The sequence below is a fragment of the Exophiala spinifera genome (assembly GCF_000836115.1).
Source record: "Exophiala spinifera strain CBS 89968 unplaced genomic scaffold supercont1.1, whole genome shotgun sequence".
Lineage (NCBI taxonomy): Eukaryota > Fungi > Ascomycota > Eurotiomycetes > Chaetothyriales > Herpotrichiellaceae > Exophiala > Exophiala spinifera.
In genome coordinates, this window is record NW_015622513.1 from 4,058,636 (window position 1) to 4,079,363 (window position 20,728).

Consider the following 20,728-nt stretch of genomic DNA (forward strand, 5'->3'; position numbering starts at 1 on the left):
TTAGCAATGAACAAAAGTACGTCCCCTACACACGAGCATAGGGCATGCGAACGTCAAGGTGTAAAGTATGTTTTTGCAACTAGTTCATATTCCAATGCTCACCAGTGCATCATATTCTCAAACCAGTCTCTAAAATATCTCTTGTTGTTCCATCGAGTCTCCATCTCACCGTGATTCGTTCACAGTACTTAGAATAGTACTTGTCCGTAAAGTATCGCTTGCTGTCCCATCAAGTTTCCATCTCCATGTGAATCGCTCAAAGTACTCAAGATGGTACTCAATACCTTATGCACCACCAACGCCTTGCATGTCTCAATCATTGCCTTGCTGGTTGCCCGCAACCAAGAAAAAAACCACTGCAAAAACTATCCTATTGGTCTCGCAACTCTCTTTGAAGTCGACATGAACATTGACGGGGGTTGTTTCCTCTTAAGTGTTTGGCCTTGGGGTGGTCTGTCAGCCACTGCGTTGGTAGAGGGCGGACGTCGATCGTCGTGGTTGGCTTTCAGGCCCCTCCGTGGTTGCTGGACTCGTCGGTCATCCTCATCGTCAGAGTCTTCCAAAAAGTTCGCCGTCAATCCACCTCCTCCTGGCGCCCTCTGCTGTACTGTTGGAGCCGACGCTGGCGTCGGCGGAGTAGGGCGAGGGCCACCGAGTTTCAGTGCACGCAGCCTTGCCTCCCTATCTGCTGTGAGATCGTAGGATTGGTGAAGCGGTTGCACTTTGGGTTTTGGGGCATGCATTGGCGGTCTCGAAGTTCGCGGCGCTGTCGGCCTTGCGGACATCCTCGTTGGAGTAGTGGTAGCAGCAGCCCCTCTAGTGGGAGGAGATTGAGGTGGTGGAAGTGGTCTTGCTGCCTCAGCCTTGCGCTTCACATCCTCTACAAATGCCAGCGGCGCTGTCTTGACCGTGGTGGCTCTCTTCTGCAACTCATGCGTAGGTCTCTTCATCTTCGATATTCTCGCATTCCGAGTCTCTTTTCGGATCTTCTCCATTAGCGTCATCTTGTGTGCACCTTTGCTGCCTGTCTTGCCGCTGATGTAGTTCCAGTGGATCACGGCCTTTCTCGATGGTGTCTGGAGGGGGAGATGTTGTCTCTTAGCGATGATCGTGGTGTTGCGCTCTTTCTCACTCTGAATGTTGGCGAATGCGGCTTTGAGGTCCTCTTCCGTCTGGGCACGCGAGCGTTGGTTGTCTGCTTGCAGTTTACGGTACACCTTGTACCAATTCTTCGGGTTTGCAGGTTGGTGGGGTTTGAGATGCCAATCTGGGATGTCTCGTTTGATAAAGTTGAGCCATAATTCAGCGTCTTCACCAACAATTTGGGGTGAGGCTTGTTCAATTTGATGCTGAAGGACTAGATTAGTATGGTACATAGGCCGAATGCGGGGGATACGAAGGACACATACCAAGTGCTCCGGAGACTCGATTTTAGCGAGAATCGGACGTACCAACTCATATGGCAAGTCACCGACAGAGGGGAGGAATGCCCGTCGCTTCGCGCAGGCACGAATGCAGATGTCTAGTAGACTGTCTGCAGGCATGGTGAAGGGGAGGCTGTGGACGTAGAGGCTGTGGACGTAGAGGCTGTCGACGTAGAGGCTGTCGAAGTAGAGGAGGAGGAAGCGAAGGATGGGTAGATTGGTCGGTATGGGTTGTTACGGACAGGGTGTAAGCTGAGAAGAGAAGGTGTGTGATGATTCAAGTTTTCTCAGGACAATAGGATGTCACTTCTCTTATTGACTTGAATAAAGCCCATTCAAGAAAACTTTGACCAGGCCAAAACATGGTTGCACCTGTAGGCACTGGGTTGTGAGTCGAATGTGAAGTGAAAACTGTGGGGGAGCGGTGGGAGAGTGTCTGGAGGTTCTCGTGGAATGAATAGGTACCTGAGGAGCCTAACTTGTTAGTGAGCCTGGACTCCAGCCTCGTCACACGCACACACACTCTCGCTCTCTCACCGCCGCAGCCTTGTCCCTTGTCATTGTCCAACCACCACCATACCAGTCGCTTTTTTGAGTCCGGCATTCCTTGTCTCGTAGCGAAGGACTGGCCCTGCAACCCGACAAAGATGGCGACGTTCACTCTTCTTGACCAGGCTGAAGAAGGTACCTATGACGAGTAGTTTTTGGTGACCTGATCAAATTCTCACAACGTGACACAGACAAACTTCACGCATCCAGACTCCTTGGTATCGAAGAACGGCCCTTCAAACGCCTGACGAAACGGCTCCTCGCGCCCACGACGCCTATCCATGCCTTCCTTGCTAGAAAGAGCGATGGGTCGGAAGAGCCGCAGGAAAACGTAGCGGGTGAAACCGCAGCTCAGCATGAACAATTCCTCAAGGACATCCAAAGATTTCGCGAAGATGTCATTCTAGACTTTGCCGCGTTCGAAAGCAGCATTGCGCGAATCCAATTCCTTCGAGCTGCCAACGAGCGAGAACGCGAACGCTATGTCGCAGAAAAGGCCAAAATCGAGAGAACGGCAGAGGAGGTGCGGGACAATACGTCTACGCTCCGAGTGCAGCTGGACGAAGCCCAGAAAACCCTGGCCATACGAAAGACCTACGACGTGCTGGCGGATAAGATCACGAAGAACGCCGCGTTGAAGCCACGCGACGAGCAGCACGTCAATGTTGAGAAGCTCAAGGCCGAGATCGAGGAATTGGAGCGCGAGGGTCAAGAGCATCTACAGGCGTGGGTGGAAAGAAGGGAGCAGTTGGAGAAAGTCGTCAGTGAAGGGATGAAGTTGCGCAGGATTATCCGAGATGAGAAAGAGCCTGAAAAGGACGAAGACGGTGCAGACCAGGAGCACGAAGGCGACCGGGACGACGACGAGAACATGCTGGGCGTAGGTCGAAGAGAGGGCATGTCCAATGCTGGAACGCCGCGACCGGGTGATCCATTGACGCCACTCATAGATCCGCGCGGAAGTAATGTGATGACACCGACGACCTTGCCCGAAGGATCGGGGCGAACACCTAGACCCGTGGATGAGGATGTCGATATGGAAGCAGGTCCAGTTGCAGGCGAAGCACGTATTGGTGATGATATGGACACCACGTAGTTGCAGCTGGGAGGAGTAGTGTCTGGATCTCTCACTAGGTATACACATGGCCTGATTCTCACATCGGGATAGTTTAGCCTTGCGAGAGTTTCACTACTTCGAATCGAAAGACCTGGACGATGGCTCTTCAAAGAATCATTCTGATATTACACCTTTGGGTGAGGATTTTCTGGAGCTAGCCATACTTCTCAAGAGAAGCATTCGTTGTCCATATCGTTCTTGCAACGTGTACGCTTGACCGCACCAGGGGACGACTTGCCAAGGTATCTTTGTGGACTGAAGCTCCATCCATGAAATAGTTGCTGTCCCCGGATGGCAGGCAATCGACGCTCAAAAATGGTCTTGTCGTTTTCAGAGCGTTTCGTATTGCGCTTTTATTTCGGATTTTTCTTTTGCGTCGCTCTTGATCAGTAATGTACAAGCGACCGGATGTTCCATACAAGAATCGCCAGGGATCCCTTTTTTTCGGTTGGGCGAACGAAATCAGATTATGTCGATACACCGGCAATAGGATCGTTCTTTTGCTGTTCTTTCGCCGCCTTGAGTACCTGAACCGCAGCGTCACGTTCCTCGTCACTCCCCGCTGTATCCTGAATGGGGCATCGCATTACAATGTTAGCATGGGGAGTGCGTACACGTCCGGCCTACCTCGGGAGCGAGGCTAGGAATGGATATAGGAACGCAGACGAATGATCAAAGAACAGAACGGGGACGGGATAAATACTTACGAGCATGTTCTCGAGTTTCTCCCTCGTGTTAGTGATGCGCTCACGCAGAGTCGGAATGACCTTTTTGGTCTCTTCTAGGGCCTGACGCTACCGAGTTTATCAAATCTTGAGGTTAGATACCGGTCGTGTCAAGTTCGAGCTGGTGTGTACGAATGAAGGAGAAGATGGTTTTTTGGGGGGGGGGGGGGGGTTGGAAGGAAATGGGAGGTGGTTGTTGGGTAGTCAGTAGTTCTCACCTCCTGCTTCAATGTAAATTCACGATTTCCATCTTCATCGGTCTTGTCCTTTTCCAACTTCGCTATGCGGGCTTCCTGTTGCTCTTGCTCCTTGTAGTAGGAGTTTTCTTCCTTGAGGAGTCGTTGGAGCGAAGAGATGACGACCTGGATTTGGGATGGTGCCATGTTTGAGGAGGCTGCAATTTTGAATCTGGGGTAAATTCAAATTCGATTCCCGCTCTCGAGGATTGCACTGTACGTGAGGGAGATGTATCAGTGCAGACGTGGTGATTGTGTACGGTAAGTCACCTATTTTCTCTCTGTCTCTCGGTCGAGAGAGGCAGAACCGATGTTCAATACGGAGTACATTCTCCCTACAAATACACCACGATCGACGTCACTTGTTCCTCTTTAGTCATCCGTACAGGCTCCGTCTTATGTTGGTCCTCCCCATTACTCTGAGAACCTCTAGTATCTAACTAACTCAGGTAGGTAGGTAATCAACTCGTAACTGCTCTTTCGAGGTAACTTGGCTTGCTCTTGACTATGACACTTCGATCACACTGACGACTCGTTCGAGTGCTCGCACCGTTCCATACACTGGTCGCACGTGAAAAGAAATGGAAGCTCTCCGTCGGCGGCAAGGAACAAACGTCCCGCTCTCGATCTACAGTGTGTTCTACGAGGACTTGCTAGACTGATGGTTTGAGGGACAACAGTACGGCTCTCACTCAGAGACCAATAGTATTTCCAACAAACCCCCTTCGTCTCCAGTGCAGGAACGCAGACATGGACCCTCAGTGGCCGGAGAATTTGTCTAATGCTGACAAAGGCTCCCGCTGTAATCAAGGCGTAGCCAAAGCTTCGTTATCCGTTTCAAGCCAGGGCATTATTGCAACGTCGATCCCGGGCTGCTGAAGTACAGATATAATAGGGTTCCAGGTAAGCATGAACATCGAACATCGTCCCCTCCTGTTTCCGTCACCCGAAAACTTGACTCTGCTCTTAATCTGAAATATTGAACGCAAGTATTCTTATCTCCTGCAGGTCTCCTCTCCTCGCCTCTCACCCTACCACACATTCTATACCCTCCATACACACGCCATCTGGATCATGCGCGCGATTGTTGTAGAATCGTGGGACTCCCCTCCTGCCTTCTCAGCAGATCACCCTGACCCATCCACCACCGACTCAGACAAAGTCACCATCAAGGTCCTAGCAGCTGGCTTGCATCAGCTCGTCCGCTCGCAAGCCGCTGGCCAGCACTACACCAGCAAGAACGCCGGGCTTCCCTACGTACCCGGATCTGATGGCGTCGGTACCACCCCAGACGGAAAGGTCGTGTACTTTAACAGCATTCTCAAGGGCGGCAGCTTTGCAGAGTACGTGACGGTGCCCAAAGCCGCCATAACACCCGTTCCAGAGGGCGCCGACCCCGTCCAGATTGCAGGCCTGTTGAACCCAGGCATGAGCTCGTGGATGGCCCTGGCCGCACGAGTCGAGAACCTTCCGCCGAACTTCACCGTCGTCATTGTTGGGGTGACCGCGATCTCAGGCAAGGTCGCCGTCGAATTCGTTCGCGAAAGGGGTGCCGGGAAGGTGATTGGTGTGGCGCGCAACGCCAAAGAAATGGACGCGCTGAAGCTCGATCAGAGTATCGTGTTGGCAAGTAATCCTGCTGAAACGGACTTCTCAGGCCTGGGCGATGTCGATGTCATACTCGACTACCTTTACGGTCCTGTCATCACAGCTCTCTTCACCGCCCTCAAGTCCACGGTGCCGACACAGTACGTCCAGATTGGATCTGTAGCCGGTCTGGATACTCCTCTACCAGCGGCCATCTTGCGGTCCAAGAACCTCACAATGAGAGGCGCAGGGCCCGGGGCATGGTCAATGCAGCACTTTGGCAAGGAGCTGCCTGGCCTGCTCACTGCGGTGGCGAAATTGCCGAAGATGGATCTCAAGGTGAGGAAGCTGGAAGATGCCGCGGACGCCTGGGCAGCGAAGAAGGACAGGACGGTTTTTGTTCCATGACTCTCTATAGAGCAGGGGAAATACTTGATAGCAAGGATTTGACGATACCACAGGGGTCGCAGCGGCTCAATGTGTTGTATCGCAATATATACTTTTTATACCCCGAGCTCAATCTCGATCCAGAGACATTTCACAGTATTAGTCTCAAGCAAACCCATCTCACTCTCTGTTCGAAAGCTTACGTCTTCCAACCGAGTGTGTACAGCCAACTCGTCCCTTAGTACATTTTTTCGTCGTTCTTTAGCCCTCCAACCACTGTCCTGATGACTCGTTGAGTCTGGACTTCGCCAGCCAAGATTCCACTTGCCGGTCTCGCCCGTCGGATCGTGATCAGGCCCCGGAAGTACGAAGGTTCGCTTCAACCACGACTTGGGCTTAGGTCGTTGGGGCAACGGAGCTGTGGGCCGACCTCGGATTTCAACTTGCAGGTGATTGTCGAAAAGCGAAGTCGAGCTCATCGGCTCCTCAGATAGCTCTTGACGTAAGAAAAACTCCAACTCTTGAACCACAGGATTCTGTGTCCAGAACGACGAGCAGTTATCTTCCCCTTGGAGGGTGAGAACGGCTCGTGACTCCCGGGGCTGCGGACCTGGTGTCACAATGTTTCGTTCTGTCACATCCTCGTTTGCGCATGGAGAGTCTGCTGGCAAGATGATTATGCTCAAATACGAGCAGCCGCTGGATAGCTTGAGTGAGAAAATTGGAATGATCGAATTGACGATGAGCTGTTCAATTCGGCGAGTCCGTTCCTGCCGGACCATGGAGGGCATTGATCTCGATTGCTTCCCTAAGCTTCCCATCGATGTCGGATTGGCATGGGTAGCCACGGACTCTTCATAGGTCGGGATCCGCTCGGTTGGCATTTCGTCTGCACTATGCTCGTATGTGTTCTTCTCCACCATTTCTGCCTCGAAAGATCTGTCTTTGAAGGTCCAGAATTCGACGATCAATTTCCCTGGACTATGAAGGCAGACGTTACGCAAGTGCTATGTGCGGGCGGTGGAAGAGGTAGAGAATGAGAGGGGGGGTTCTGAACAAGTCGGGCGCACCAAACTTGTGATTTCAAGTGAGCCTCTTCAATGGGTGGCAGATGTAACTTACGCAATGAGGAAGGGCTCGCACAGACCAAAGTTGTCGTTTGCTTGCCGAGACGTCTTTGAAGTCAACAATAGACTCGGGTTGTTTCAGCCGCACCGTATCTGTGCCCGGAGCCTCAAACCGGTGTCGCCAGTTCGCAAAGGCACTGGGCTTCTCTACGATCTCACCTCGGGCTGACGGTGATAATGCCGTGCCGCTTGGTTGATAGTCTCGGATCGTGCAAGGTAGATTTCGTACATGAACCAAATCACATGAGGCTGTTGATCAAAGTCATTAAACCGGGGTCGTTTGTAGTATTGCACTAGCTGCTAGGGGATGGGGGCCCAATGTCACAACCAGGTGGGTAGCACTGTGATGCATGCTCGTTGTGTTCCCGCCCTCATGCGCTGCGACTGTCCCGGACCATCATCAGATGAGCCGATCACGGAATTTTAGGGCTGGAGAGGAGGGTCAAGTATGGTGAGAGATGGACAGCAAACCGTCGTCTGGGTCGCGTGGCAGTGCTAAGGCTGACTTGGTTATGAGTGCCGCTTTGCCGCTTTTGATGGGACCGACAGCTGATTGTACGCGGTACAGAGGACAGCCTGGTGGCCTGAACATCATGATGTTAATATTGATCCTGCGCGAACACATTCCTCCTCGCATCTGCATCCTGATAACTACACTGGTATAGGTAGGTAGGTGAGATACTGTAGGGCGAGGATTGTGGCCGGCGTACCCAAGGTGCAACGCTGCTTTAAGCCTGCCGCAGCCCCCTCTGTCCATCATTCAGAACGATAACCTCGAAGGATTTCTTCTCGAGGCATCAGCACATCTCGCATAGCGTTCATCTTCACTCTCTTGAAGCGTTCCACATGTCTCCACTGGATTCGAGTCATCTGAACTCTGTACCGTGAATACTCGACTGACTATGTGCGGTGTCTACGCTGTGACGGACTTCTCATGCTCCAAGACTTTAGTGTGCTCGCGAAGAGAATCCCTAGTGATCATCGCGTGCCGGCTACCGGTCATTGCTTCTGCACCGCCCGAGAGAAGCGGCTTCTCGCGCAACAAAGCAGTATGCGAACCTCAGAGGCTGCCTTGCATTCTCTAGGATGCTCAGCCTCCAATCAGCTGTAAACGTGGAGACATGCTGTCGGCTCCCACACAAAGTCATCGGCACCAGAATACCGAAGACAACGACGTATCCGGATCTTCCTCACAAAAAGCAAAGCCAAGGGCAGACTCTGGATCATCTGACCACCTGACGTTCTTGGTAGGTTTCCAGAACAACGCTCTGCACGTTCTGCCTTGCTTAGACAGGGCAGAGATCCGCTTTAGCTGCTCTTAGTTTGGCCCGCTCCTCCGAGAACCCGGTGTGGAATGCTGGGGGCTATGAAATGTGAGTGCCGATGTCAGGGCCTGTACAGATAGGTCGATAGTGTTGGACACCTGCGTTTAGTAAGGGCGCCATCAAGACACTCCTCTGGATCCAACAAGGCAGCTCATGTGGCCGTGCACCAGGCTGTTGTTTGGACTCCGTTTGTGTTACAGGGGTGAGTATTGAAAGTCATTCTCCTCGGCAAGCAGTGTCATTCATTTACTCAGAGTGCCTTGAAGACATATATACCCCTTACCTTTTCTTCCCTGCTATGTCTATTTGTGCTTCACCTTCAAGAGCACCAACCCTGCAAAGTCACTACAGGTTGGGAAGTCACTGAACCAAGCCGCTTCCGAGTCTTCATTCTTTCAATTGCCTTGAACAAATCATTTGAACCCATCCATCGCCTCGCGCACTTATATCCCTCCTTCCTACACATTCATTCAGATCCGTATGCCAGCCATGTGGTATCACATCTCCAACGCCAACGAGTACCTCGTGGTTACCGGCGCCAACATTGAAGATGTTCGCATCGTCAAAAAGGCTTTCGTTTTTCCATGGCAACGCGTAGCCAGAATCTCGGTCTCGCCATTCGACTTCTCTCTCAACCTACAGGCCATGACAATCGAGAAACTTCAATTCGCCCTACCTGCCGTCTTCACCATTGGTCCAGACAACAAGCCTGACGCACTCAAGAAATATGCGCTTCTCCTGAGCGGCAACCCCGACGGAACATCCACGAATTCTTCGAAACCAGGTACAGCTATCGTACCAACTCAGCGCAGCCATGTCCAGGATATTGTCAAGGGCATTATCGAGGGTGAAACACGTGTCATCGTGTCCTCCATGACCATGGAGGAGATTTTCAAGGAACGTCAAGTATTCAAGCAAAAGGTATGCATTTCCAAACGGTGCCTATTTCTCAGAATACGTTGATGATTGACAATGTTCCATTAGGTCATTGAGAACGTACAAAAAGAACTTGACCAATTCGGTCTATGCATCTACAATGCCAACGTCAAAGAACTCCAAGATACTCCGGGCTCCGAATATTTTGCCTTCCTTTCTCGCAAAGCCCACGAGGGGGCTTCGAACCAAGCGCGTATCGATGTCGCTGAAGCGCGCATGCGTGGAGAAATCGGCGAGGCCTCGAAGCGAGGCCACACCAAGCAAGAAATCTCCAAGATCGAAGCCGAAACAGCAGTCCTCGAGACCAAGCGCAAGGCCGACAAGGCGCAAGCCGACGCAGAACTTACGAACCGTCAGACAGAACTCGACATGGGCATCCAAATGGCGCAAATCAAAGCACGTCGCGCGGCCGAGGCTCGTGATGCCGAGCTTCAGAAGGAGGTCGAAACCAAGAAAGCCGCCACCGAGCTTGAGCGACTCCGAGCAAAGGATCTCGTGCGTGCGCAGATCGCCAAGGAGACGGCGGAGCGCGAAGCCGATGCCAACTACTACCGAGACAGCAAGAAGGCCGACGCGCAAGCGTACGCCGAGAAACAAAACGCCGACGCGCAGCTGTTCAAGCAGCAGCGACAGATCCAAGCCACCGTGGAGCGACAGATGAAAGAGGCCGACGCAACGTACCACGCCCGCATGCGCGAGGCCGAAGCCACCAAGGCCCAAGCGGAAGCGTACAAGTCCCTCGCCGACGCGTTCGGCGGACCGCAAGGCCTCCTCACGTACATGATGATCAAGGAGAGCACGTTCGAGAAGCTCGCCAACGCAAACGCCAAGGCCATCCAAGGCCTTCAGCCCAAGATCACGGTGTGGAATACCGATGGCGCAGGCGCCGGCAACGCCGCCGACGCAGCAGGCATCGCGCCGATCAAGAATATCATGCAATCTCTCCCGCCATTGTTGAGCACGATCCACGAACAGACGGGTATCGCTCCGCCAAACTGGATGATCAAGATGCCATCTCAAGAAGGCGGCGGCGGCGCTGCTGCTGCTGCTGCTGGTGTTAACGGCTCTGCTACATCGCACGAGAAGAAGAAGTTGCAGACCTGGAATTAATCACGGCGGCCCGAACCGACGCGGCAGGATGGCTGTCACACTTGGAGGCCCTCCCTACTACCTATGCCGCCCCAAAGCCATGATGACCGACCGTCGAATGTTTCAATGTTGACACACCTGGTGGTTGTATGATGGGGGGAGACGCGTGCTTTACTTTCCTTCGTGTTGTTTTGTTTTGTTTGTTATTTGGGTTTGCTTTTTTCAGTCTACGTGTTGCTAGGTGCCTTTTCCTCGAGTTTACCGGTCAAATATTTCCTTTGTTCATCGTTTTGACATGCTTTGCGTCCTTAGTTGATACCACGGACGATTCCCAAGAGTGGTGTAGTTTGTATGTACCATTAATGATGTATTTACAATGATAGGGAGAAGAATGAGCATGAGACCAAGTCAAAGCATGATATCCAGCCAAACGAAATCAGATCAAATTCAAATCAGTGCTCTCTCCCACGTATCGGCGCCGCATCTTTGGAAATGGTACCTAGGTATTACGAGAGAGCCACAGGTATCTTCGGTGGTCGCCCCAGCTATTGCTGTTTTCCTTAAGTACTGGTCGTTTTCCTCTCCTTTTTTGTTGGATACGTGTAGTTTTTCCCCTCTTGAGAGGTCAGAGATGTCTGATTCTCTCTCTCATCCTCACTCTCAATTCGCCCCACGAACAAAGTGAAAGAAGATTACGACTGAGTTGTTTCTTCTTCTTTCTCTTTCTCCCTCTCATCGATGGCATCCTGGCCTGGATTCGCGTCTTCGTAGTGCAACCACTTGACGAACCTGTAGTATCCACCCGCTACCAGAGCGCCCATGATGGGGCCGAACCAGTCTATCGCATGGCAATGTCAGTATACCCCGTTTCTTGTTCAGTACACGAGATGCAATAAGCCAGTGAGTACGCACACATACGCACACGCACCCACGGATGACACACGGATGACACACGGATATGAGAAAAGGCCAACTTACAAATGTAATGATATCCTGGGAAATGCGGCGTGGCCACGGCTGGGCCGAGACTTCGTGCAGGGTTGAGGGATGCACCGGTCCAACGGATACCTATTTAGTTTGAGAGAATGCATTAGCGCCCCGTGCCTTCTGAAAGGGCCAAACACAAAAAAAAAAAAAAAAAGGTGAAGAACGAGGAATGACGGATGAAAAAGTTTACCTGGGTAAGAAGTGGTTGGGCAAACTCAATCGGTGTTGAGGAACGTTGGAACTCAGGAGGTTGCGTAACATACCAGCCATCATCGCCACGAACAATGCCAGACCAATCCCCACCGGAGCCACGAACGTGGACCGTTGCTTCTCAGCAGCCAGCATTAGAACGGTGAAGACCAACAATGCAGTCAGGAACATTTCGATAAAGACCCCCTGTGCCGGTGTAGTGCCGTTCATCAAGAGGGTGTTGAAGGCGAGGTCTTTCGGAGGAAACATGCATTTGACCAGGGCGGCGGCGACCATGCCGCCCAGTAACTGGGCTGGTAGAAGCAGGAGACCACGGAGCCATGGTAGGTTTCCAGTTATGACCATGCCAAGGGTGACCTATGGTATAGAAAGATAAAGGTGCTGTTTAGTCTCTCTTCATGTATGCGTAGGGGATTGGGTCAGGGGACATAAGAACCCCGCAGCTAGGGTCCGGAGCAAGGGGAGACGTACAGCTGGATTGAACAATCCACCTGATATTCTGTAAAAGACCCAAACGTTGACGAGCAATGAGAATCCAAACCCCAAGCTCGTCAGAACGATTTGGGAAGATGTCCCTGCGACATCGCCAGTCGAAGCGGCGGTTTGTCCGATGGCAAACGAGAACCAAAGGAACAGCACGGTCCCAACGAATTCACCGAGTGCCGCAACAAAGTGCTGTCTCGCGCGTCGCCGTTTCGACTCTTCTCTCCGGGCCTGCTCCTCGCCTGCAAAAGGGTAGTCCCGAGCTCCATCCCTCGACCGGAGCGCGCTGTGTCCCTGGAGGGATGTGGGAGTCCAGCTTCGTGGCATGCTTAGTATGTATGAAGTAGTAGTTTTGGCCACAAGACCGGCGAGGTGGACCGTCGCGAATACCTATATAATTGAGTAGAAAAAACCAGTCAAGTGGTGAGCAATATTGCACAATGACACATGTATTCGGGGAAAGAAGAGATAGGGAGAGGGAGATGGAGAACAAGACAATATATCATTCGAGACGAGACGAAATGATACTGGGAGGATAGGACCGCCCGCCAGAGATTGACATCAGTGGATTATCGCTCCGAAAGCAAAAGAAACGTTCCCTTGCCAGCGTGAGACAAGACACTGATCATGAATGAAGTGATATAATGACTTCGGCGGAACGACGTTGTGTAAATCACAAGACCACGGACTCGGAGTCCTGCTTGTACCTCTCTAGTACCGAACTTTCTGAGATTGTACCACATCCATCCCGTCTGGGATAGTTGATCAACTGTCATTGACATCTCGGAGCTGTTGACAGACTCTGATCTAATAAATGTGGTGAGTGATGTCAGGTCATCGGTATTAAATCAAGCCTGGTTTGTTGCTGGTTGGCGGAAATATTCTGAAGGCTCCGTCAAACGCCGAGGAAGGGATCTCGTCTCCGACCAACATGTCACCTGTGACTGAGAATGGTAAACATGACTTCACCGGACCATGGACGAGCACGATTGTGGAGGTTCCCAAGGTCCGTGGTACTCGTAGAAGAGACACAAAGCACGCTGCGAATGTCACTGAAGTCCAAGCTAGACTGATTATGGTTAAGTGCAGAGCCTCCGGAACACTCAGTCCGACGACTAATGATAAATCAGGTGTCGGAGAGCAGCCTTGTCGTATGCTGCAGAGCATGGACTTGTACTCTTCGCAAAGCACTTCATCTCGACAGAAAGTGTCAATATCAACTTTCTTAACGATCAACCCCGCCTTTATATTTGGCAGCAAGCAATGGCCATAAGAAGCTCTTGAGGCTCCTGTTGGCCCTCGTCACAGGTCTTCATGCATCCCGGACGAATACACCAGGTAAAGATTAGTGACAGTATCGAAACATTCTGCGGTATAATGACCCCCGCCCCGGGGAGCAATAAGGGCGCCTCAAGAATCGGTGTTGCGCCTCGAAGAGACTCTTTGCGTACAACGACTGGTGGTTTGTGGCGCTCCGCAAAACCACTGGTGGTCTAGTGTTCGGTATGAAGTTCACGCTCGGGGATTTGACCATCATACATGCGCGCACCCGTTCGATACAAGAACTTGGATTTCGTTGATCAAGCAATACGCGCCCGGCTCTTGGTTCTCTGGTGTTTCTCGTTCCCAGGCGTGAAGGTGGTGGAGAACAATCCTCTTCTTGAACCAGGTTGTCGTAGTATATCGCAGTATGCGATTCCCCCAGATTCCACAGATGAACTCACTCATTTTCAGCCAAGAAAAGCGTCCATGGACGGCTGCATATGCAGACTCGCTATAGCTAACTCGCACGTTAGGATTGAGCCATACACCTTCGGAGGTGGTAAGAGGATTATCCGCGTGAACAAGGCAACACTCGGAGCCCTCGACGTGTCTCTGCGCAAGGCTGTCCGAGATGCCCCTGAATCCGAGGGATGAGTCCACATGATAGAAAGGGGTTGCGTCCATCAGGACCATGCCATTCCAGCACAGGTACAGGGCGGTTCTCGATGACCGCCTGTCGCGACGCGCGAGATCTGAACCAGGGCCATGTTTGCGTCAGGCACTCCTCGCCATCAGAATCGCGAAGCGCAAACGTATCATAGTAGCGAGGAGGCTTTGCAAAGTCTAGGGCGCAAGCAGTTGCATAGCTACCGCCATTCGTGTTCAGGAGTTTTCGATAGTCATCAATCTAAACCGTGTCAATGTCCGTAAGATAGTAAGGAGAATCTGTTTTACTGAGCTTGAAGACGACATCATTGAGGAAGAAAACACAATCATACTTTGTGCCAGACTTTTTCATATGGTGAAGTGGTTTGAGCGACAAATTCCGCAACCTCGACAGGTATGGGATTCTCCTCAATTCTTTCTTGTCACGGGATGTGTCAATCCAACCAGATGCTGCTGCGGGTTTCCCTATCTCATCGTTGTCTCATCCAAGATGATTGTTTTAGATACCCCAGGCCGTTCCAACTCGGCGCCGAGCTCTCTCAACGCACCTTTGGAGTCGTGCCAGCTCCCGCTCTCATATGTGGATATATAGATGTTTTCAACGCCGATTTCTCGCACAATTTCTAGAACAGCTGCGTTCCAATGATCCCTTGTGATAGCCTCATTGTTCCAGTGCGTACTGGCAAGGAATATTCGTGGCCGTCCGGATTGAGGTGAGATGCTCGAATCAAGAGAGGAAAGAAATGTCCGGGAGAGGTAGAATATTTCCAAGAAGCTCGCCAAAGCGCAGAAAGTGAGGAACAACTTCAGGCGCGGCTTAAAGATGCGGCGGAATCGTAGCAGCTTACTGTTCTCTTTTTGAGCACCTCCCGGTAAAAGTCTATCCCAAGTGGTAGCGAAGCCTACAGGCCTTTGGCTGCAAGGGACTCACACGAACCGAATACGGCGGGAGATAGCAACCAGTTTGAACATCCCCTGCCAAGGTTGTAACATTTCTGAGTGCAGGACTCGCCGCCGACGTGAACGCGAGCGCTTGGTAAGTTCACTGAACCCATTAAGTTTTGACTTCAGTTGGGCGCGCCCTTTCGTCAACATCCGGTCGACGTGTATTAAGCAGGCCGATGTACAAGAAGGCAACCATCATGACGAGATTCTTCGAACAACAAATAGATTGTACGAATTCCTGGCGGGGTCCAGGCGAGGATGATGCCTTCTATGGCGATTTGCAGCATGCCAGCATCCGATATCGACGATTCTGTTCCCCAGATTTGCTTTAATAGCGTGTTACGCTGTGCGTCTGGGCTCTCGCTAAGACGTCGATCCCGATTGGAAAGTCTGCGGCGCGGGGCGATGCGCCGGCACTGGCAGAGCCTTTATGCACATAATGTAAGTTCTTTAGAACTCCTCATTTTCTTCGAGTTGGTGCGTGTCATCAAAAGAGGTCAGAACAGGATGGTTCTGAGTATATCCAGACACCAACCCCGCGTTTCGTTCATTTTCTTTAAATCCATACATATCATCATTCAAGCTACTCACATCTCCTGTCTGTAGCTGTAGAAGAATATCGAGCACCACTACAGCATCTATCAAGGTAGCCTACATATGCCGGCCTCGTCTTGCTCTATCCTCTTGTTTATCGACCCCGGTGTGAGTATTAAATCCTTTGCCATCCGAAAGTCCTCGCTTTATCTGTTGATTCCACGCAATGCCTCACCACAAATGGCCGAACAACCCCTATCAGCATGCCTTCCGAATCAAACATATGTTTTCCACACTTTCTTCCTGTTGCTCCTTCTTGTTGTAATAACAAAACGATCGTCGTGGCATCGTGATCAAACATGACTCTGGAATTGTATTCCGAGTCCAGCCAACTCCATGCCAGATGGTAGGAAAATTATACCATGGCCGCACAGGGGTTGCAAAGCTCAAACCAAATCCCGCTCAACTGCTCAAGAACTCAATTCGTCTCAAGGAACCCTGATCAACTCCCGGATGCCATTTCGCTCGAATCCTGAAAAGCTCTTTTCTGATTGGAAAGACTATTACATTGGTGCTGTGAATCCGTACTGATATCCAAAAACTCGCCGTATCGATCCAAGCGTTAGGATGGTTCGCTTAGATGATTTAAACATCGATCATTTCAGCATCTTCAGCCAGAATCTCGTCTGCTGGACCCCAGTTTCCTTCGAAGATGGTCGCTCCTGCACGTCGTCGAGCCTCTACAAACCGAACGCCTTCAGTATTGAGCACGTCGGCCGCTAGTGGGCGATCGTTCGGATCAGGAGATATCATCCATCGGACAATGCGCTCAAGAGCTTGTTCATGTGACGGGTCAACCATGAACTGAGGTGGGTCGACAAGCTCGCCACTGCGTGGATGGTGAAATGCCTTGCCATGATACTGCCCTTCCACACCGCTTCGTCCATCGGCATCAACCACGTGGACGTCACAATCATTGACGTGTGCCGCATCGTCTGGGGAATCATCTTGGATGATCGGATTGCCAGATGCGTCGCGCAAGATTCCACTGGTTCCCGAGCTCCATGTCAAACTGGGCACGTCGCTCATGTCCCCATTTCGAAGCTTCTGCCACGACACGCCATTGTCAGGAAGCTCGACGTTGCCGGCAATCTCGAGCATGATAAGGCCCAGCGCGAAGACGTCGGCGGGCTTGTCATAACGACCCATCAGAACTTCTGGTCCGATGTATTCACGATCCCCTTCGCCTTCAATACCTGCTTTGGCAGGCCACTTGGATGCCATGCCGAAATCTCCCAATTTGAGAACGCCTTCGAAAGTGATGAGAATATTCGCCGGCTTGACATCGAGATGGATGAATCCGCTATCGTGGACATGCTTCAATCCAAGAGCCAACTCCAGGACAATTTTCCAGATGCGGAAGTCATCAAGTCGAGCTTTGAGACCAACTTGGGCAAGAAACACATCGAGCGTTCCCTCTTCACAGAACTCAGTCTGAATGTAAAGATGACCTTGTTCTTCCCAACTGTCGACAAAAGCAACCACATGGTCGGAATGCCCTAGGGCTTTGAGAACATCCACCTCCTGAATTTTTCGCTGACGGTCCTTTGCACCAGAGTACGGATGCCGAGACTTCTTGACGGCCCATACTCTTTCTGGCAAAGAACTTCTCGAGGATGGTCGCGTGGTTGAGACAGAATATATCTTGTGGTACTGCGATGATTCTGGAGGATGGGACACTCGGTACACCTGAGAAAACTCTCCAGAACCAATCAGGTCAACCTTCTCAAACCTTGACGCCAGGCTGCTGTCAGTGTTCGAAGTGTCCGGAGCTGCTAGATTGAGGCTCGGTCGATTGGAAAAGTTTGGGAAATGTTCGCGCGGTCCGGTAGGGGTTGCAGGAATAAAGGCACTGTTGTTAGTATCTCGCTGTCCCAAGCCACGTTCGGCACGGCCAGAAATGGTGAGGCGGCTAGGGTCGGGAGGGAAAAAACCGTCGAGTGGAGTATGGGGGGACACTCTATCGCTCTTATCGATCCTTGGACTAACTGGAGAGACGGATGTCATTTTAGTACGTTCCAACGCAGGTGAATGGAAAGATTGAATAGAAAGAGCCTTTCTTGAGAGCGGTCTAGGAAATCCGAGATTTCTCGATAGACGGCCTGCAGTAAAGGACGGAGTTGGTATTGAATTGGGTTTTGTCGTCGACTTTGGCCTCAGGCTGGCGGAAGGAGAGTCCTCCATCACGCTATCACTGTCCCCGTCGACGTGGCGAGGTGATGCCGAAATAGGAGATAACTTACTGCTTGAGACGCGGGATGCCACAGCTGACTTTGGTAAAGCCAAATGGATGGGATGGCGGGGTGATGGCGACACCGAGTCGCGGTCTTCTACTTCCATGAAGTGCTTTGTAGGTGTGGGAGGGTAGTCTGATTCAGTTGACTGACTGGTAGCCCGGGTAAAAGACGATTGAGTATTCGTTTTCTCCTCAGGGTTAATAGACGCAAAACTTCCTTCCCTGATTAATGCTGGTTTGTTAGGCCGGGGCCCAAAAATACCAGTGCTTTTGGAAAAGGGGAAGCTCGAAACCTTCGAGGTTCCATGCATCTCGAGAGGCGTAGAGGGTGCGCCAAATGAGTGGCGAGTTGCTCTGTCACCGATAGGGTTCGGTGCAACAAACTTATCGTCAGATGGGAAAATGACGGATTGTTTTTTGCACGGAGTATCTGGCATGTGTGCCTTCGGAAGGCCGGCATCTGGATCGTCCACATTGCGGTTCTTCTTCGATATGAGACCTGTTGACATGAAAGCCGCAGGGAGAGGCTTTGCAGCCTTATAGTTACCAGGGGTTGCGAATGACCCCTGTGAGGAGAATTCGTTGCCCTCTGGTGAAGGCCTCAATGCGCCAACGGGTAGAGATTTGGAAAAGTCATGGGATCGAGGTCTTGTCGATCTATGGATTGGTTCATGTGTTGGTGAATCGTCTTGATCGTCTGTTTGCGAAGAAGATTGGGTCATTGTACGTGACAGCGGGTGCCGCGATTGTGGTGGGAAGTTGCTTTGAGAGGCATGAACAGGATGAATGGACGCACTCAAGAGGCTTCCTTGACTCGAGAAGGGACTCTCTCGTGGCAACGGTTGATTGTCAAGAGACACACGCAAGCCTCTTTTCACATTGGAAGCTGGTGTGGTCTCAAAGAAAGATCTATCCACCTCCATGATATTGTTGTACCGGAGATTGCTCGATCGATCAGTCTGGCGTTGTTGAAGGGTCGATTTCCGAAGAGACGAAGATCTTTTAGGAATGGTAGAGAACCGCGAAGCTGATATGGGGGTGCTGGCAGCAAACCAGTCATTATCATCTTGTGCACGTTTGTCATTGAACATGCTGCCGTCCAGGCTGTCCGATTCAAAGATGCTGAAATCTAACCCTGGGCCGTGCAGGCTTCGTCTCTTCGCTGAGGGGCTTTCGAAATCGTTCGCAGCGTCAGCCTTCAGGCCATCTGAGCGTTTCATGGGACTCAAAGGGGCGACAGTCGAAATCAAGGCACCACCGCTGCGTCTCTTCTCTTGGCGAGTCATGGGGGCTTTCCATTGAGGAGGCTCGTCCTGGGAATGCTCATTCTCCTTCCCCTCTTCTGCCGTCAAAGCCTTGAGGGCCAGATCGCGGTCTGTTTCAACAGAGCTGCGTTTTCGAAGCGGCACAGATGCGGAGTTCCCGCTATCGCTAGAATCATTTAGAGCACGCTTAGTAGGACTCTTTGGAGAGGTTCGAACACGGGTAACGCCATGAGTTTGTGTGGTTCGCCGTAGTATTGGTCGCTGAAGCCGTGAGCCTTGTGTGGTTCGGGTATACGGAGTTGAGGTGAATGAGGATATCAATGTGTTCTCGGATGTGGTTTTCCGCGACGGCGACAGTGGCGAGGAAGAGAATGGGATGTTACCATGGCCCGGTGATCGGAACGGAAACTGACGGAGATCGGAGCTCTTGGAAGGAGAGCGAGATAGCGACCGGCGTATCTCTCGTATTGCGGAGTGAGGATCGAAGTGCGCGAGTGTCTTTGGTGAGTGAATGTGGGCTGTTTCTCGCTCCTCACGATGGGGAGAGTATGTTGCCATCATGGCGGAAGTTGTGACCACCCTGGATTCACACCTGCAATGAGCTTCATATACTCAACCCCAGCTATTGGCCATGAATATGAGGACCCCGACTGACACAGAATGTCTCCGTTGTAAGATGGTCTTATTCAAGCCTGGGGCATAGTCGGCTTTCGAAACAGGTGGCAGGTGCGAAGTATCGGGAAGGCAATTCAGGAAGGCACGACGCTTGAGTGTGATGTAGTCAGCAAGGCCGTAGTTTTCTCGCATACGCGACTATTTCGTGACGGAAGTGTTCAGATGGTGATAATCGAGGTTAAGTCAACCTTGAGAGAAAGGCTGGCGATACTAAAAGATGATCAAACAGCAGTCGTCGATACGATAATGAAGAAGGGAGAAGGCAGCCCAGCGTGGAAGGATTGGTCGCAGGAGAAACCTGTGTTGACGCTGCTCCCAGATCGGCAGGTTGGGCAGCAGGTCGAGTCGTTTGTGTGCCTCTATCGCGTCTGCAGGGTGGTGTAAGGGGCGGGGATGTCTAGAATATGGTGGTGTTGCCCTTCACTAGGTGGCGATTCGGAGGTCTTGGGGGGCGGTTGCGAAGGGTTTCGATGGAGGGATGCGGGAGAAAGAAGGGCTCAGGATGGCGTGAGTGGGTGAGAGAAGATCAATTCGTCGAGGCTCACCGTTTCGTGCCTTTGGCAGCTCGAGAAATCCGGTGGCCACGACACGGTCGCATGGATGTTGGCAAAAACTGGACGCGTCCTGGGTGAATGCCAAGCCATGCATGTAAACAAGATGACTTTAGTGTCAGTACTAGGCTGTATTAGTCTAGACTAACTCGCTAATTCTCGCCACTCACGGACACATGTACGCTAGCAGGCTGCTAACTAGCTGCTAGCAGGCAACTATCCGTCAGGCTGCAAGTACATCACCCGCGATTATGCGGGAAATGCCTCGAGCCAGTGGCACCAGTCGATCCCCAAAGTGGCAAACATCCCAACAGCGACCCCGAGGATCCCCTGTCCTAGGACCAAGCCTCG

At 51.7% G+C, this 20,728-nt stretch overlaps 8 protein-coding genes across 8 annotated transcripts; 3 read left to right on the top strand and 5 right to left on the bottom strand.

Moving 5' to 3' along the window:
* Positions 1 to 365: 365 nt before the first annotated feature.
* Positions 366 to 1,544, bottom strand: PV08_01483 (uncharacterized protein; the record flags this gene model as incomplete). The annotated part of the gene is made up of 2 exons (XM_016375844.1): positions 366 to 1,349; positions 1,410 to 1,544. 2 exons carry the CDS (start codon positions 1,542 to 1,544, stop codon positions 366 to 368), a joined length of 1,119 nt encoding a protein of 372 aa, XP_016241120.1.
* A 527-nt stretch (positions 1,545 to 2,071) lies between these two features.
* On the top strand, positions 2,072 to 3,069 carry PV08_01484 (uncharacterized protein; the record flags this gene model as incomplete). Its single annotated transcript, XM_016375845.1, has 2 exons — positions 2,072 to 2,108; positions 2,165 to 3,069. 2 exons carry the CDS (start codon positions 2,072 to 2,074, stop codon positions 3,067 to 3,069), a joined length of 942 nt encoding a protein of 313 aa, XP_016241121.1.
* A 488-nt stretch (positions 3,070 to 3,557) lies between these two features.
* Positions 3,558 to 4,198, bottom strand: PV08_01485 (uncharacterized protein; the record flags this gene model as incomplete). Its single annotated transcript, XM_016375846.1, has 3 exons — positions 3,558 to 3,659; positions 3,798 to 3,884; positions 4,034 to 4,198. 3 exons carry the CDS (start codon positions 4,196 to 4,198, stop codon positions 3,558 to 3,560), a joined length of 354 nt encoding a protein of 117 aa, XP_016241122.1.
* Positions 4,199 to 5,125: 927 nt separating this feature from the next.
* On the top strand, positions 5,126 to 6,046 carry PV08_01486 (uncharacterized protein; the record flags this gene model as incomplete). The annotated part of the gene is made up of 1 exon (XM_016375847.1): positions 5,126 to 6,046. One exon carries the CDS (start codon positions 5,126 to 5,128, stop codon positions 6,044 to 6,046), a length of 921 nt encoding a protein of 306 aa, XP_016241123.1.
* A 95-nt stretch (positions 6,047 to 6,141) lies between these two features.
* Positions 6,142 to 6,948, bottom strand: PV08_01487 (uncharacterized protein; the record flags this gene model as incomplete). Its single annotated transcript, XM_016375848.1, has 1 exon — positions 6,142 to 6,948. The coding sequence occupies one exon, from the start codon at positions 6,946 to 6,948 to the stop codon at positions 6,142 to 6,144; it is 807 nt and encodes a 268-aa protein (XP_016241124.1).
* Positions 6,949 to 8,966: 2,018 nt separating this feature from the next.
* On the top strand, positions 8,967 to 10,523 carry PV08_01488 (uncharacterized protein; the record flags this gene model as incomplete). The annotated part of the gene is made up of 2 exons (XM_016375849.1): positions 8,967 to 9,398; positions 9,462 to 10,523. 2 exons carry the CDS (start codon positions 8,967 to 8,969, stop codon positions 10,521 to 10,523), a joined length of 1,494 nt encoding a protein of 497 aa, XP_016241125.1.
* A 671-nt stretch (positions 10,524 to 11,194) lies between these two features.
* On the bottom strand, positions 11,195 to 12,509 carry PV08_01489 (uncharacterized protein; the record flags this gene model as incomplete). The annotated part of the gene is made up of 4 exons (XM_016375850.1): positions 11,195 to 11,340; positions 11,481 to 11,570; positions 11,753 to 12,056; positions 12,171 to 12,509. 4 exons carry the CDS (start codon positions 12,507 to 12,509, stop codon positions 11,195 to 11,197), a joined length of 879 nt encoding a protein of 292 aa, XP_016241126.1.
* A 3,726-nt stretch (positions 12,510 to 16,235) lies between these two features.
* PV08_01490 (uncharacterized protein) lies at positions 16,236 to 19,712 on the bottom strand (the record flags this gene model as incomplete). The annotated part of the gene is made up of 1 exon (XM_016375851.1): positions 16,236 to 19,712. The coding sequence occupies one exon, from the start codon at positions 19,710 to 19,712 to the stop codon at positions 16,236 to 16,238; it is 3,477 nt and encodes a 1,158-aa protein (XP_016241127.1).
* Between the last annotated feature and the right edge of the window lie 1,016 nt (positions 19,713 to 20,728).